Consider the following 18,057-nt stretch of genomic DNA (forward strand, 5'->3'; position numbering starts at 1 on the left):
AAAGTTTGGCAGATTTTGTTGAAAATTTTCCAGTAAACGCCAGAGCAAAATGAAGGTTATGGAATGGAAAATTGTGAAACACTGATGTCGTTTTATTGGTGGTTGGTTTGGCTTGTGGATGGAAGTAAACTCAAATACAATACTCAAACTATAAATTAACTCATCATTTGAAAGAATGTTACTCAAGTACTAGTATATTTCTAAACCTAGTAATACCAATACCATTTCTACCACTACTACTTCTTATGCATTTTGTACTACTCCCACTTTGATACTTCTACATACAGCTAGTATTTATTTTGAATACAAGACAAAGTGAAAAGTACAAAGCTTTTGAGACCACAGCCTAATTTTTACTGCTCTAAAAAATACACACTTTTTTGAGTAGAAGTATAATTCAAACATAAATTTTATATATTCATATCATATCTCTGTGTAAAACCTTCTTCTTTTACTTCTTCTTTTACTTTGTTCTGTGTCAAACTTTTCCTTCTCTTTTCAAACCTATATTCAGCTATAAATCATTTCTGTGAGATTGATTCAAAAGTATAACCAGGCTTTGCAGCTATAATACAGTGTTCTTAAAGTGATTCTGCCATTATTGTCATTTTACACAGAAATCCAGCCCCAGAGCACCTTTTTTATGACGCATTTTCTTTTTTAGCCTTAAGTGAGCTTTGCGTAGCCACTCTTTCTCTCCCCTTCTCTCTCTTTTCTGGGCAAAATCGATTCGCGCACGACTTATTTACTTATTTCTATTGATCGGCCTTCATGATCTGACTGCAATTTCTCTTGATGTGTGGCTAAACCTAATGCTTTTCTGTTATTTCCACAGCTACCCCGCGGTCTGTGACTTTCTACAACACAATAACTTATTATCTATCATCCGGGCTCATGAAGCACAGGATGCAGGGTGAGTATGGTGACATTTTGGCATTTTTATATTTTATTTTTTTCGTTTCTCTCTCTCTCTCTCTCTCTCTCCCATTACACTGTCTGTCACATGGCCCGGTGATTCAAAGCAAAGGTATGAAATAAAAAGCTTCCCCGCCAGCCCGCTGCAATTTGAACTTTGAGGAAAAGTCGTGTTATACCAAGAAATAAAATGATGTTGACAATAAGAATAAACTTTAACCACATTTGGTAAAAGATAGGGGAAAAAAAATTCCACTGGGTTGGAAATGCCATTGCCATTGTCTAACAGTTGATTTCACTACAATTTATGATTATCAATGCATGTAATGTTTGTATAACAAGCTTAGGTTATACAAGTGGGTGGGAGAGGCAGGCTTATCTCTTGTAAGCTCAGGTTGAGTTGGTGGGAGAGCACAATACAATGTTGTTTACCACCCTACTCCCACAGGGCAGTCACATGGGACCCCTCTCCTCACCCCCGATGGAACCACTGTCCCAGGTCATCTTTCAACAACATTTAATCACATCACTTATAAACTGAGAGCTTTTAGAAATATATCCATGTTGCAATCTATTGCATTTGCAATGAAAATGAAGAATCAAGCACATTTTAAACCAAGGTCTAAACACTTGAGAAAAAAAAAAGATATTATTACGGTTTAAAAGGAATCGCATGCATTTCAAAATTTTTTATTGAGGGCTTATTTGCAAGGTTAGTGATATTGTGTTCATTATATTACCTCAATAATAGCAGCCTTTTTAGATTTGCTTTTTCTTAAAGATTTTCTTTTTCTAAAAACCCCCATTTATTAAAAAAAAAAATAGAGAGAAGAATTATGAAAGGTGCACTTTGTAACTGCTTGGGGTTTCGTCACCTGCTCTTTTCCATGTATATGCCATTGCTCTGCCTGGAATGTTCTACAGTATGACATTAAACAAATCTACCTTACATTTATTCAATTACAGGTGGACATTCTGACTGTGAGCGGGGTTGCCTCTCCACAGATCTGACCTGTAACTTAGCCTGGTTTGGTCTCCATGACGATAAAAGTTTAATACCATACTGTGAAACATTCCAGCAATAACATCTTCATGGAGAAAAGCATCTGATTGACACTCCACCAGAAAAGTTACACAATGTACTTTTAAATAAACTGTTAAATACCAAATAATATTTAATGTCTCTATAATATGTATGTATGTTTAGTTAATTGTTCATTATATTACTTTAGATACCTTTACCTTTTAGATCAGCTTTTTCTAACTATCCAAAAATCCCCATTTCAATTCTTTTCCAATTCATCTTTCAGCCCCTGCAGTGCCATTTTTATTTATCTTGTGAAACTTTCTGAAAGCCTAGGTACACACATAAATCTTGCTGGTTGTCACTTGTGTGCGGTCATCCATTTTGGTGACACACAGCCCCATGCTATCGCCCATAATAAACAAGACAGTGACTTATGGGGACTACCTCAAAGCAAGCACCACCAAAACATGGGGATTCACCCACCAGGGGCCAGACGACTGTTCCCACGTGCATGTGCAGGTTGTGAAAATAAGGCTAATAACTAACGCTAATCATATCCCGGTGGGTTTAGTGGGGGCATGCCAGCTCCAGGTATTGTGTTGTAACCAGGGAGTTGCCGGTCACTCTGCTAAGGGGCTAGCATCAGGGGGGTTTCACTTCTTCTAAATTAACATTAGCTGTTTATGTTTCAAGTGTAGCTATAGTAAGCTGACAAATGTTTTGGTTCTCACAGTATCAACTGTTAATAGTTAAAGGACCCATATTACTAGGGGTGTGCAAAAATATTCATATATCTTATCGTTTAATGTGATGATGTGATACAGTATCAATATTGTAGGTTGCTGTATCGATATATCGCTAAGAGTATTTTTTGGTATATTTTACTAAATTATATTGTTACAGCTACAGTTTTGTTGTTTGTTAAGAGGAAGGACACTCGTATATGCGACACATTTGACATTTTCACTGTTTTGAGGATTAAAATGGGTGTATTTCATATTAACTTTGCACAAGATATGGTTTAACAAAGACTTTTTTAGTATCACAGGCATGATTTAGCCATTATTTTTTAATGAACTGTATTGAATCGTTTTGAAATATATCATGTCGAGCCGAAAGCGCTCTGTATCGAGATATGTATCGTATCAGCAACTTCTTGATGATACTCAGCCCTACATATTACGTTATTTTCTGATCTGATTAGAATGTTCTTCATCAGAAAAACAGACTTGGAGTTTTTTTTAGTTTTTATTCACACATGTTTAACACACAATTCCTGCATATTTACACTGAGATCTTCTCTCAAACAGGACACACTGTTCACGTAGTAAATCATGTGGTAATTAAGGACTTAGACTTACATTTGGACACAGTAGCTCACATATCACAATACATAATAATAACAAAGAGAAAAAATATAAATGTTAATAATAAAATCTAGCAAGAGATTGAAATAAAGCATAACTATACTCCGTAAACCTTCACTTGAAATGCCCTGGGCTTGCCAATCTCTACTAAATAAAAGGTAAAAAGTTGCTGTTATTTTGGAAACTACCACTACATGACATCACAAGGTGGAACAGAGCATTTTGAGTTGACTCAAAATGTGCTAAATGAAACAAAACACAACTCCAGGTATGTTTTAGAAAGAAAACAGCATTATAACCAAAAAATAAATATCATAATATGACCTGTTGATATCTTATTTCTAACATGTCTGTATGTTTTTGTTTGAACAGATATCGCATGTACAGAAAGAGTCAGACCACTGGCTTTCCTTCGCTTATCACCATATTCTCCGCACCCAACTACTTAGATGTCTACAACAACAAAGGTAAGAATACATACACGTCCCCACTGTCTCTGCTTTGGAAAGGTCATATTTCTTTCTACGTTTAAAGGTGCACTCTGTAGTATTTCTAGAGGAGGGTCCGCCATGTCATACCATGGAACAATCCAGGCAAAGCAGTAACATCTTTTTACCTTAATAGTATGTACATCGTCCACTGAAAAGTAGGTGGGCGGACCCTCCACCAGAAAACTTGCACAGTGCACCTTTAAGGATCCCCATTAGACTCCCATAATAAAAGCATGTAGTAAATCACATTAACAATCACTACGTAACAGCAACTTCTGTCATAAGAGAAATAGACAGAAAACACACATAAGTTAATCACAGTGCTTGGTAAACATTGATATCTTGAGATGTTTTTTAAAATGATTGTGTATAAACATAATTTCCAGAGGCAGTTTATTCCAGTGAGAAATGGATCTGTGTATAAAAGTGACCTTCACTGCATTAGCTCTTGGTTCAGCCAAAGTAAAGGGAGCATAGGAGTAGATATCCACGGATATGTTTTTTTTCATTGCCGATGAGGTTACAAATGTTTAGAATCCAGAGAAATCAATGGCCGATAAGGTCTGCAGATATTTTTGGGCCGATAAGTAGGGCAGATTTTGATCATTTTCCTCAAATTGTGCTATTTAAATGTATTACTAACTCATCCACAGCCCTTTTTACCACAAACCTTTGAGAAAGCTGTGTATTCTCAATTTGTACAGATATATATTTGTACTAAAATCTTAAAATACAGCTTTGTGTGTATTTGTTAGGCAAAACAACAAAACAAAATATCAACCTGTGCTGGAGATTTAAGTTTAACAACTGATAAGCTAAAAAGTCCAAATATTGTCCCAATATATCGGTCTATCTCTACTTTGGAGACTTGTCTTGTGTTATATGTGTCTGTTACAGCTGGTCAGTACATGTGCTGAAGAAAGTAATTCTTCAGAGATAAACATTGATTTTTTTAGTGGATTATAGTTGAGAATAAATCCTTCGCGCATCAGTGGAGTTGGCCACAGAGACTAGACACTCTCTGACCACACGGAGAGAGTGAGGCAGCTAAAAACCTTAAGTAGCACTAAAGTAGTTGAAAATAGGTTCAATGAGTTGCTGCTTGAAATATTCAGTGCCACTTCTAAATACTATTACTTAGGCTGAAGTAAAAGAGGCAATCTTTCAACAGCACCAAGTACCAGACTTTACTTGTGTTAAAGGTCCTACATTACACCAAGTTGACTCTTGTGAGCTTTACGCCGTGTTAGAATGTTGTTACCTCATCAAAAACATACCTGGAGTTGCTTCATTAACACATGAAACATTATCACGTTTGAGTCACCCTTTATTATTAGTCTGTCTACATCTCCAAAGCTCAAAATGCTCTGCTCCACCTTGTGATGTCATGAAAGGGTAGTTGTCAAGTTAATAGCTACCATTTACCTTTTATTCAGTAGAGATTGGCAATTCCAGAGCTGAAATTATCCAAATGATTGAATGTGTTTGGAGTTTAAAAACACAGTGGAGCACTTCCTGTATTACCACGACATCACAAGGCGAAACAGAGTTTTCTTTTTTTTCCGTTTGACAGAAGAAGCCACCCTAAATATGCAGGATTTGTGTGTTAAACATGTGTGAATGAAACAAAACAAAACTCCCGAGTATATTTTTGATAAGGAAACATTATAACATAGATCAGAAAACAGAGTAATATAGTAGTATAGTAGCATAAGGCAGACAACATTTAAAAATATAAAATTATATCTATGCACATGCACAAAAATCTGAAAAGATTATTCAGACATGAGAGATTCTGATTTTCAAGTGTTTCAAATTCCTTCTTGTTTACAACATTAATATTTTGAAACCAGTATTTGCAGCATGAGTGACTCTGATTACCTGCAAATCTTATCATTATCGGACTTATCAGATTATTGAAATGTCATGTAAACAGTTGTGACAGGTATTAAAAAGGAAAATAAAGGAGAGGTAGGTTGAAAGAGTTATTTTCAAATGAATCTTTATCTTCCAAATACAATTACTCTAAAAACCCAGATGTATTTTTAAGGATCAGATGGGCCATGTAAACACACTGCAATAATCAGATCTAATAATTAGGTTATTTGATTATACTATTAGTGATTTTTGTCATGAAATCGACTGTGTATGAGTAATGAAACTGAAGGAAATGCACAAAATGACTATTTAGACTACTATTTAATAATAATACATCCGTTTTGTATAGCGCTTTTCACTGTAACTCAGATTCATCATAATAGTGAAACGCAAAACAAGGACAGACAAAACATGTAGTGAGGAAGCGATCATTTGTGGGAGTTGTAGACTACATGGCAAAGGTGAGTTTTGAGCTGTTTTTGAAGGTGTTTAGTGAGTCTGAGCTTCTGATGTGAAGGGAGAGAGCGTTTAAAGGTCCTGTATTACGCAAAATGGATTCTTATGAGCTTGAAGCGATGTTAAAATGTTGTTACATCCTCAAAAACATACCTGGAGTTGTGTTTTGTTTCATTCACACGTTTAACACACAATTCCAGGGATGAAATTATCCAAATGAGCCTAGCGAAGGATTCTGTATGGAGTTTAAAACACAATGGAGCACTTACTCTACTACCGCATGACAACACAAGGTGGAGTTTTTTTCTGTTTGAGAGTAGAGCTCAGCCTAAATATGCAGGATTTGTGTGTTAAACGTGTGAATGAAACAAAACAAAACTCCAAGCATGTTTGTGATGAGGAAACATTATAACAGAGATCAGAAAATAGCATAATATTTGCCATTTAAGCATCTAAAATATATGCAGCATCCCTTTACTTCCTGTTCGCCCATTGCGCTCACTATGCTGTTGTCTTTATGCCTGTGAGTCAGCAGTTTCCATGCCAGCATAGCGTAGATCAGTGGCGGGACAGTTTGTGGAGGGGGGCAGAACTTGGGAAATGCACCTGAGACGGAGGGGTGAGGGATGGAACTGGGCCGAGCTGTTCACAAATGTCTTGTGATGAAATACTATAGTGTACGGTGCAACTGCTGCTTGGACTATACAGAGGGACAGGGCATCAGTGGAGTTAGACTGCAGTTTTTCTTGTCTGATTTTAAGATTTACCGTATTTTCCGCACTATTAGGCGCTCTGGATTATAAGGCGCGTCATTAAATGGTCTATTTTTGAACCTTTTTCACAAATAAACCCCAGTGGACTTTAAACAAAACACAACAGTTGGATGGGTCAGTGGGACTTTGTTTGGTGCGTTCACGGTGACTTTGAGCTTTGTTCAGATGTGGCGTGTTCGGAGGGGACTGTTTGGGACAGCTGGATTGTTTGGTGTGTTCGTAGTAACTCAGTTGTTCAGTTGTGTCTAGAAGTGGCACATTGCACTCGCTTTTTCAGTTCGTTCCTCTGTTCTGTTCCTGGTTGGTTTGGAGTGATGAGTGTGACTGCGGGTTTGTTTCGCTGTGCGGTCGCTGTCTCCTGTGTGTGTGTTTGCGTGTTCTGCAGGTGGTGCGACTTTGTAGTTTACTGAAGTCGTGCTGGGATACCCGAGTGGATTCGTGTATAGGGCGCTCTGGATTGTGGTTTTCTGAGGTTTTTTGATGGGGTTGGAGGCTTAAGAGCACGCCTAATAGCCCGGAAAATATGGTACATTTCAAGTCTCTGATGTATTAAAGTTTTGATTGTGATTAACATTTTAATAAAATTGGAAAGGAAAACAGTATACAGTGTAGGTTTAATTAAAGATCAGTAAAAGCAATAATTTTATCATGTAAGTTGTCTTGTTCAGATACTATTTACAAAAAGTTCAGCAACATATGTATAAATAGTTGCTCCTGATTTGAAAGCAAAAAAATAGATAAAAGTGAGACTAATGAATAATACAATGAAGATGTTAAAAACAAAAACTGGACTATTCATATACTGTTCACAATTGAAATGAAATGGTTAAATCTTGAAGTTTGTCGTATGCTTTTTACTATTTTGTGACAAGTGCAATATGTATCTGGGTGTCTACCAACTGTCTGTCTCCACTGACATGTTACTGCTTTAACTGAAATATTCCACGTATGTCATTAATCTTTTCTGTCATGCCTTTATTCAGTCACAGTACATTTAAATACCTTGAAACAACATGCATTCTTACTGTGAGGGGACTGGTCTCTCAATAGATCAGGGGTCTCATTTATAAAACTTGTTTACAACCAACCACGGGATTTATAAAACGCCACCTAAACGCAGCGCTTTGCTTATCTCTACGGCACGCTCTCTGCAGAGTGTGGAGATGTGGGGGAAAAGCAACAGTCGTGGAGAAGAGAAGAAGTTAAGAGAGTTTGAGGAAGTGTTTGATCAGGAAATCATCAGAAAATGCACGTATTATGCCCTCACACAAAAGATATGTTTCATTCCATATTATGCAACATCCTAGGCCAAGCAATAACATCTCCATGGAAACACGTAGATGGCGGATCCCCCACCAGAAAATTTCCAAAGTGCACCTTTAGACTCATTTTAATAATAAAGTTATGAGCATTCAAACACCATTAAAATACTGTGCTTTATCTTTTACCTGGAGCAGAGCATGTTCTCTCAGCCCATCAGTCACTGTCTGCTTCAAAAACACATTTTCCTCCAAATCTGTTTCTCAAGTGACAGGATTTGACTTGAGAATCACACTCACCTACAGCTGAGAGGCACCCCTCCAGCTACGTGTCGTCTCATTGTCACTTTTCATTTCAGCGATTTAGCAACTTCTGATTATGACATTTGAAAATCCAACCCAAATGTTTGAGCGAGTCGAGGTGTGAAAATGCTGTTTACCAGAGTGCTTTAATCGACGCCAGGTTTCTGTTCTTCATGTTATGAAAGTTATTAGATTTTTTTGGTTGCATTTGACTTAAGAAAATGAATAAATGCTACCCCTTAACTAAGAGAACGATGACTGTCAAGTTTGATACCAGATTTCTATTGCGGGATAGAACAAATGCTCTTGCTTCGAGTTTAGATTAGTCCCTCATTTTAGCAATTTCCATCTTTTTTTTTTTTTTTTTTTTTTTTTATTTGCCCCTAGCTCAGATTATGAAATATGGTAATAAAAATCACATTGTAATCTGATCCCTGTGATTATAGTGCTGTTTTGGTGAAATTGCAATCTCCTTTTATTATAGCTCTAAAACATAGATATTCTTTCCCTGCGACTTTTATTGTTTAGTAGAGGTGTAACGATATCAAAGTCTCACGATATGATATCGTTACGGTACGATATTTATTGTGATATCATGAGAAAGCTCATGTTATGCTGGGGAGGCTCACGATTAGGGATGTAACAGTATCCAAATCTCTCGGTACAATATTTTCACGATATACATTTCACAGTACGATATTTATTTCGATATTTTGTAGAGGCTAAACAGCTAAAACTGTAAATACGCTACTTTTTCCTCTTAAAGTGCCTTGACAAGACTTAATCTAAAGAACTAAGACTTAAAAGTGCTTAGAACTGTTATTTCTTCTTGTAAGCTATACTGAAATAGAGCAAAGGATCATGGTCTATGTAGTTCTCTAGTCTTTTTTAGCTATTGCTGCACCATAACTCTTAATTTAAGCAAAGAGACTTGTAATTCAATATATTGTGATGGTCCACGATATTATTGTGAGAACTTTGACGATACAGTATCACAATATTTTGGTTATTGTTACGTCCGTATTGTTTAGTCTTTATGCTCTGAGTTGAGTGACAGGCGGCTTCAACCAATCACAGTGAAGTAGGAATTTTCAGAAGTAGGTAATGAAATGTTGATCTAAATTTTTTGGTTTATCGCCTATCCCAAGCAAAATTTTTTGAATTGATTGTGATTAGATTTGTAATTTATGTTATAATAATGGAATGTTCAAATTTCAGATTTTAATCATGTTTGGGAGAACTGACAAAAAGACAGAAATATGAACAGACAGACTAATACAAGAATCACAATTCAGAGCATCTATGTACAGATCTGAAGTACTTTTTTTTTTTACAGAATCAAAATATTTAGTCGTTTATGGAAGAAATTTTGGTACTTTAGCCATTCAAATAGCAATTTCAATTTGACTGTGATTAATCTTACAGCCCCACCATGCATTTTGTGTGCCTCTAGTTTACTTTTGTTTTCTATTTAGCATTTATAGCATAATTCTTTGTACTCTCCCTTGCTCCATAGCCTTTATTTGAAAACCTAATTTACTATGCTCATTACTTGATTTTTGTTTCCTTGATCAACTAAAACAAATGCAGGCCGCTAACTAGTCCAATTGATGCCATGCTAATAACTCATGTGGGTGGGGTTTGAAGTCTGTGTAATGAATTGCCCTTTTTGCCTGGGCCCGGCGCGTACTGAGCATGCCCAGTGATTGATAGCCGATCCACTGGTCACATAAATCTTCAAAAGGGGGAGGGCGGGGGCATCAGCTAAATCCATCAATCCAGTTCAGGGAGTTGGCCAGATTAAACATAAAAAACATGCAAGAAAAGCGTCTATACTTGGAAGTTATTTGGACTAGACATCAGGCAAACTTGTAGCTATCAATTACAGCCTTGTCTAGGTGATGTGCTGTCAGGCTTGGCCCTAAATATCTGTTGTTTGAGATGGAAAAGGAAAATAGAGAATGCAGAAAAGAGGCAGTAAAATGAATAAATGTAATATAACAGCAGTGATTTAGCAGTTAATAAAATGTTGAAGTTTTATAGATTTTTCTCATGTAACAAATGTGGTTTAACAAAATTTTTAAGTTTTTTGCAGAGATGATGACTAAGGTTATCTCTTGAAAATATGAGGAAATGAAAATCACTTGCAATCTTCGTGTTACAGTATAGCCACTGAAATAATGTTTAAAAATGTGGGAATTTGTCTTTCATTTGATTGTAATGTACAAATTTGAGTTTTAAGTTGCATTATGTGATTCCAAAGTATGACATTATTTGGATCCAACTATTTATCTACATGGAGACAAGAAATTGATGTCATCAGGCCAGTTACGGGTCAAATCTGTGGAGATGCAATTGTGCTCACAGTGAGAAAAGATGTTTTTCAAGCTTATTTTGAGGAGTAAAATATCTGTGATGATGACTAAGAGTTCCTATTTATGAAAATCACACTATAAAATGGCACATCCAATCTTTGTGAAATATTTAGTTATAGTAATTACCTAGATAAGAGGCCACTGAAATACTAGAATTTGTCTTTCATTTGATTGTAATGTACAAATTCACAAATTATTCATGCAATGCAGATTTTGTGAAATTTTAATGATGTTTTTCTTTATGGGGTTGCTTGACACAGTCAATCATTTTCTGACTACATCAATTATTAGTAGACACTTCTAGCAAAAAATTAAGCCAAAACAAGAGTTATAAGTAAATTATCCAACAAATGACCAATGCTGCTAGCAAAAGAATCCCAAAAACTTTTATCTTTAAGAAAAACATATTAATTATTTTGTACTATTGAAGATTGTGCTGCTGTGTTTTCTGAAGTGTGGAGTGGATTGAGAGAAGGATGAAGAGAAGAGAGAGAATAGAGAGAGGAGAGTTGATAGCTGAGGTCTTTGGAGATTGCTTGTGGTTTTGTATTAGTGGAATGTTTTCTACTGCATCATTATTGACTGGTCCACGAAAGCCAACCACTGCATCCTAATACTTTTCACGGAGGGTTAGCATAAAGGCTGACTGGCACAAATGCTGCAGATGTTGCAGTCTTTTTGTCTAACTTAATTCAGACATAGTAGATTGACACTCTTATGTAACCTGATACAGCTTATGTGCTTTGTAATAACTGCACTTCAAGCATAACATTATGACTCCTCAAAACTCTATATGCCTCACCATTTTTTGTGTCTGTGTGTGTTTTTATTGCTAAAACATACTTTGAAAAATGTACATTCATAAACAATTGGAAGGGTCATCTGTCCATGGATCTGTTCTGTAACTCACCTTCTTGTCTCCATAGAGAAAAGTAAGGTTAATGCCAAACTGTGGTGCATTCCAAGCAAAGCCATAATATCTCTAGACAAGCAGATGGAAAAGCTACAAATTATAGCTTTAAAGAGCCTACATTATGTTATTTTCTAATCTATTTTATAATGTTTCCTCATTAAAAACATATCTGGAGTTGTGTTTTGTTTCTTTCACACACAAATTCTGCATATTAAAGCTGAGCTGATATCTTCTCTAAAACTGAAAACACTCTGTTCTACCTTGTGATGTCATGTCATATAATAATAATGTAATACAGGAAGAGCTCCACTGTGTTTTTAAACTCCATACACATTCACTAAAATCATTTGGATCAGTTTTTCTGCCCTGGAATTGCCAATCTCTGCGAAACAAAAGATAAAATGTAGCTGTTAACTTGAAAACTACCACTACATGACATCACAAGGTGGAACAGAGCTTTGAAGCTTTGAAGATGTACAGACTAATAATACAGGATTACTAAAACATGTGTGAATGAAACAAAACACTACTCTGGGTATGTTTTTGAGGAGGTAACAACATTATAACATGACTTAAAACCTACAAGAGTCAACCTTTAAATGAGAATCTAATTTTGCTTATGCTGTAACCAAGCAAAGGATCATGGTTTGTATTTTTGAGCAAATCCTTCCCAAAGACAAAGCATTTTACAATATCACTCCTAGTACATCTTTAGTCATAATGTCGCAATGATTACAACATGACACGACTCCACCCTGTGCTTCTCCCTGATTGGTTGTGGAGTGTCCATTTGAAGAGCAGGGGCAGAGGGGAGTGGTCTGATTGGCTGCCGGCCTTGTCACTGGGATAAAGCCGAACAGAGATGAAGATGCCTGCTCTAACTCCCCCCCACCCCCCACCCCATCCTCTCCCGCCTCCTCTCATCAAGTGTGCGGTGCCAAGGAGAGAAGTGTCCCAGGACTGCAGATGCCCACCCATCTGCTCTCATATAGGCCAGCACTGGGGTTCCCTGTAAACAAGAGGCAGGCAAAACTTTCATTAAAGAGACAAACAGGAATTTTACGCTAATTTATTGTGTAACTTTTCTAGTGGAGGTTCTGTCAAATGCTTTTCTTCATGGAGATGTTATTGCTTTGTCTGGAATGTTTCACAGTATGGCATTCAACCTTTTGATCTTCATGGAGACCAAAACAGACCATATTACAGGTCAGATCTGTGGAAAAAATAGATGTTTACAAGTTTATTTTGAGCAAAAAAATACCTGTAATTGAATAAATGCAAGACGTTCAAGTTAAATGCCATGCTGTGGAACATTTGAGTCAAGCAATAGCGTCTCCATGGATACAAGCATGTGACAGACCCTCCAATGAAAAAGGTACACAGTGCACTTTTTAACAAAACAAAACAAAAAACAACAGTGATGTAACCTACATGTTTAATCTTATGCAACACAACAAAAAGACAAATTTGAAATGGCTTAGATGGTAATTTCTTTCTAAAGGTCAAGAAAATCCCTTCCTAATTAAATAGGCAATAAACAAGAGGAAATCAACTTCAGAGCCCTCAGTAGAATCTAATGTTTTGATGACATCTAGATGCATCTTTCTTATATAACCACGCCATCTGCCATTAAAAAGCCTTCAAATGTTTATATTCTACCAGACAATTGTATCACTGCATTCTAATTAAGAATAAATGCTAATTTCTTTTTTTCATTTCAACAACAGTTATTTTTCGGACACTTGTTTTGTATATATAAATATAATTGCTCTTTTCATTGGTGCAGTCTTAAAGAAATAGATTTAAATCCCAGATCTGCACTGTACTCTGCCTTCTATATTCAATCCATGTCCCGTATGAAACAGAAGCAGGGGACTAAATGTAGCGGGGCCTGCACAAGTGTGTGGTGTGGAATACTAACCCACTGGAACCTGATGCATGAGACCTTGAGGACAGATATGCACTCAGCTCTTAACACAGGACACTGGGAATCTCCCCCTAATCATACACAGACAGAGTGAGAGAGAGAAAGGGGGGAGAGGGAGAGAGGGACGGAGGGGAAAAAAAGGAGGGAGAGGGAGATATAGAGAGGAAACCATCTCTAGGCACTCCCTCATGAATAATGCATGAGATGGGCGTCGGCCTCCTCAGATCTGTGTTACCATGCCAGCAGGATGTGGTGGCCTCAGCTAGCCCTGCGCTGCCAGCGTCAGAGCGCCAGAGACCCCTAGTGGTGGACATTCAAAGTGGAGTTACAGAGAAACAAGGGATTTGGTACAGAATGTTGCTATTGTCTTTATTAGTCAATGAGAGGCAATTATTAGATATTTTTGAAACATATACTTGGCGAAAGTTGACAAATTCAAACAGTATATTTAGTTTCAGCAGCGATACTAACAATAATAGCTGTTTAAGTAGCAGTATTGGTTGTAGGAATCTCATTTGAAAAATAAGTTGACGTTAATAGCAATGAGCTCTAAGGAAGTGTTTTGTTTTGTTTGTAGTTGTGGTGTTTTTTTCAAAGCAGTTATCCCAGTAGCAGTTAAAGTAATAAGTGGCGTATAGATAAAAGTAGTAGTTGGGGTTTTAGAAGTGTTACTAGTTAAAGGTGCACCAACTTTTCTAGATTAGGTCCATCACCATGAGATGTCTGGAATGTCCCTCTCTGTGTCTTTAATCATTTTGCGTTTAATCAATTTAATGTGTTTTTATTGCTAAGAAAATTCCCGAAAAATCATTCTTGCACCCTTGCTGTGACCTATAACTTTACCTGACGCACCCCTTGTCTCTATGGAGCTAGATAAGTTTGCTGTCATACTGTGGAACTTTGGCAGTAAAGCAATAACATCTCCATGGAAACAGGATGCAAATACTGTATATTCACATTCTGCACATGTGTTTTGCGTAGCAGTAGGAGTAGCAGTAGTAGTATTCTTCTTCTTCAGTCCACCACATGTTTTGTGGAGGACACACTGGGTGGTGGTTGGGTGTTCCTTTAAAGGGAATCCTAGTTGGTTTTACAATGGGGACCTGACCTTCTCCTCCACTCCTCCCGCTCTCTTCTCCGCCTCTTTTTCTTTCTCCCTCTCCTCTTCTCTCCCTCTCCTCTTCTCTGCCGCTCTCCCTCTTCCTGTCTCCATCTCTCCCTCTCTCCCTCTCTCCTCCTCCCTCTCCTCAGCTGCGTTCTCTCAAGTGCCCGGGGCCTGTTTATGAACTCTGTGATGTTTATGCAACGGCTGCCCACACTGGCCCGTTCTGTACACGCCAACGCGCACTCACAAACGCCCACTGCACACAGATCACAGCGCAGTTCTGAAGAGGTGATATTGATATTAGTACGTCTTTCTAGAATAAGAACAAAATGTATTACACCAACAGTAACATTGTTTTTGCCTCTGATGTGATGTGATGAATGCATGCTTTATACCTGGACCTTGTGTAGAAGTATTTCAATATTTTTGTGTGTCTTACACGTAGAATGTATATAACCGTGTTCCAAACAGGAAGTGTTCATGGTGCGATTCCAGCTCCATCGACTACATTTGACTTTACATTAAAAAATAGTCGCCCCCTCTTTTGAACTGCTGCAGTGAGCCTCGTCCTTTTGGTCTTAAAATATTTGTATTAACCCCCTCCACATGATCCTGGTGTTTTTATTTCACTTTTTATTCATAAATAAATTCCTATTCCTAATATGGAGCTGGTTCTAAATTTGCATCTACAACTGCTATCCTCATGAGCTTCATTTGGCTGGATGTCACACTCACTTACTTTATTTCTTTATACAGTATATGGTTTTACAATAACAAAAATAACTAAATAAAAAGATAAAACTGTAAAAAATAAAAGTATTACTAAAAAAGCAATATTTTGTAAAAAAATAAAAAAAAAATTTAAATGACATTAAACCACCAAGAATTTTATTTTTAAATCCAATAATTACTTTAAGTGATAGATCGTAAATTAGGCCAGTTATGGTTCAAACTTGGTGTATCTTTTGGCACTGTATTTTGCTTTAGTGAATTTAAAATAGCATATTTCAGCGCACCGCTATCGTTATTTTAATAGATCCATAACCTCTACACATTACGTTAACATTAGCATTAGCATTAGCTTAAGCACATCTCATCATTTACATGGACACATGCTGAGTCTAGCCCTACGCAGCAGGAAGTTCTCTGACCTGATTTGCGTCGTGTTCTGAGGTTCAGAGCTTGTTGGGATGCCAGCCTTCATGACTTGCTATTCCCAACCCAGGAAAGTCCCCCCTGGTGGTGACCCCGCCTATTGCCATCGGTGTCCGTTTTCTGCCCCCGCATTTGGGCCACCCTGCTTGGGCTAGCCGCATGTTCAGGATAGCCTCTCCCCGCATCTAAATATATTCGCTTTGCACTCACGTAGTCTTTATCATGGTGGAGGTCAGATCTGGCATGTTGTGGTCAGTGTTTGGGATTCCTGTTACTATAGAGCGCAGCCAACATGTATTTATGATGAAGGGCAGCTTTCATTTTGCGTCCAAGAGAAGACAGAGGATGATAAATGACTTGCAATTGTGTATTTCGGGACTATTTGTTTCAATTAGACATAAAAGGAACAAGCATTAATGGTAACTGTGCATGATCAAAACTGACAGAGCTGAACTTTACAAAGATGTGTGCTTGAATCATTTGTTTAACAGAAAATCAGTATTTGTGATGGCACATTTATAACTTGCATGGGGACATTTAAATCTGTTGACATGCCATGACAACTATGGTATATGTCAGCAGTATTTCCACTTTTGTTTTAATCATATAGTTTTTCTAATGACCTAATAGAATAATAATCATCATTCTTAAATAGCACATCTTTCATACCCCATTTTTCTCCATTACATTTATTATATGCTGTTCTGTATGTAGCCATGCAGGTTGCAAATAAAAATGCAAGCACCACTTTATTATAACTACACCTTAAAGGTCCTACATTACCATATCTTGTATTTACTATAAGTCTCTTCGGAGTGTGAGTCGCACCAGCCAAAAAATTCACAATGAAGAAGAAAAAACATATATAAGTTGCACTTTTGGGGGGAAATTTCTCACTCCAAATCACTAAATCCATTGAATTCTTCACTTCTGAGCAACTCCATGACCTCCGGTGGTAAACAGAGTGCTGCTTCCTCTTCTGTGTAGCTGTCATCAAACTCAGCTTCAGTTCCAGTTAGAATTATTCCAGCCTTCCCGACAGGATGGTTTCGATTGTCACTGAAGTCCAGGCTTTGTCGATTCATACAGTGACTTCAGGAAAGTTGTATGGTGCATCCTCGCATTTGCTGTGAAGCTGTGTTCTCCATCCCCGTTTACTGTCTGTCCCTCACAAGTTTCTCACTCACTCCAAACTTTCTTTCTGCTGCTCAATTATCGTTTTCAGCTGCATATTTCACTACGTGCAGAAGGACAGAGGCTCTTTCTGCAGGAGACATGCGCAGTAGAGCCAAGTTACAGGAGTGATAGGAATAGCAGATACTGACACACAAGCTTAGAGCGCCCTCTTGCACCTGTCAGTGTGAAAATTTTAATATATAAGTCGCACCAGAGCATAAGTCGCAGGACCACCCAAACCATGAAAGAAGTGCGACTTATTGTCCGAAAAATACGGTACACAAAATTGAGTTTTAAGCTTTGTGACCTCATCCAAAACATATCTGGAGTTGTGTTTTGGTTCATTCACACATGGTCCTTTTTCCTTTAGTTCAGTAGAGATTGGCAATTCCAGGACTGAAATGATCCAAATTATTCTAGTGAAGGTGTACGAAGTCTAAAAACACAGTGGAGCACTTCCTTTGTTACCACATGACATCACAAGTTGAAGTGTTCCAGTTTGAAAGAAGAACCTAGCCTAATGCCTATGTACAGTTTGTGTGTTCAACATATGTGAATGAAACAAAAAACTACTCTAGATAGACAGATCAGAAAATAGTGTAATATGAGCCCTTTGCATACAGTTTTTTTTGTATTCTGAGACCGTAATATAGAGCTGCCCTTTCCATTGGTCTCATATCCCCCTTGTATGTCAAATTGCCTGTTGAAATTCCTAATGGCTGTATTCATATTACAGTGTTTATTGCTATCCCAACAGTTGCCCGGTGCCCGTAGCCTCCCTCCTCTTTGAGTAATTGATGTTTTGTTGGTAACTAATGAAAAGTGCAACGGCCCCAATGCTGAGCCATGTGTTTGGCTGATGTTATTCATGTGTTCAATCCTCTAAATGACAGAGTCTGTGGGCGTAATCAATACTCAGAGGAAATGTTCTAAACAC

The 18,057-nt window shown here is 37.4% G+C and overlaps 1 protein-coding gene across 1 annotated transcript in view; it reads left to right on the forward strand.

The window, feature by feature from the left end:
• The window catches only part of LOC110159309 (protein phosphatase 3 catalytic subunit alpha), a 108,173-nt gene that overhangs the window by 71,596 nt on the left and 18,520 nt on the right, over nt 1-18,057 (forward strand). Inside the window, exons 7-8 of the mRNA XM_020923856.2 lie at nt 836-913; nt 3,682-3,776. Coding sequence (XP_020779515.1) covers nt 836-913; nt 3,682-3,776 — 173 coding nt within the window. The remainder of the gene's footprint in view (nt 1-835; nt 914-3,681; nt 3,777-18,057) is intronic.

Source organism: Boleophthalmus pectinirostris, unplaced genomic scaffold, assembly GCF_026225935.1.
Source record: "Boleophthalmus pectinirostris isolate CB_2022bp ecotype Guang Dong unplaced genomic scaffold, ASM2622593v1 HiC_scaffold_20, whole genome shotgun sequence".
Classification (NCBI taxonomy): Eukaryota; Metazoa; Chordata; class Actinopteri; order Gobiiformes; family Gobiidae; genus Boleophthalmus; species Boleophthalmus pectinirostris.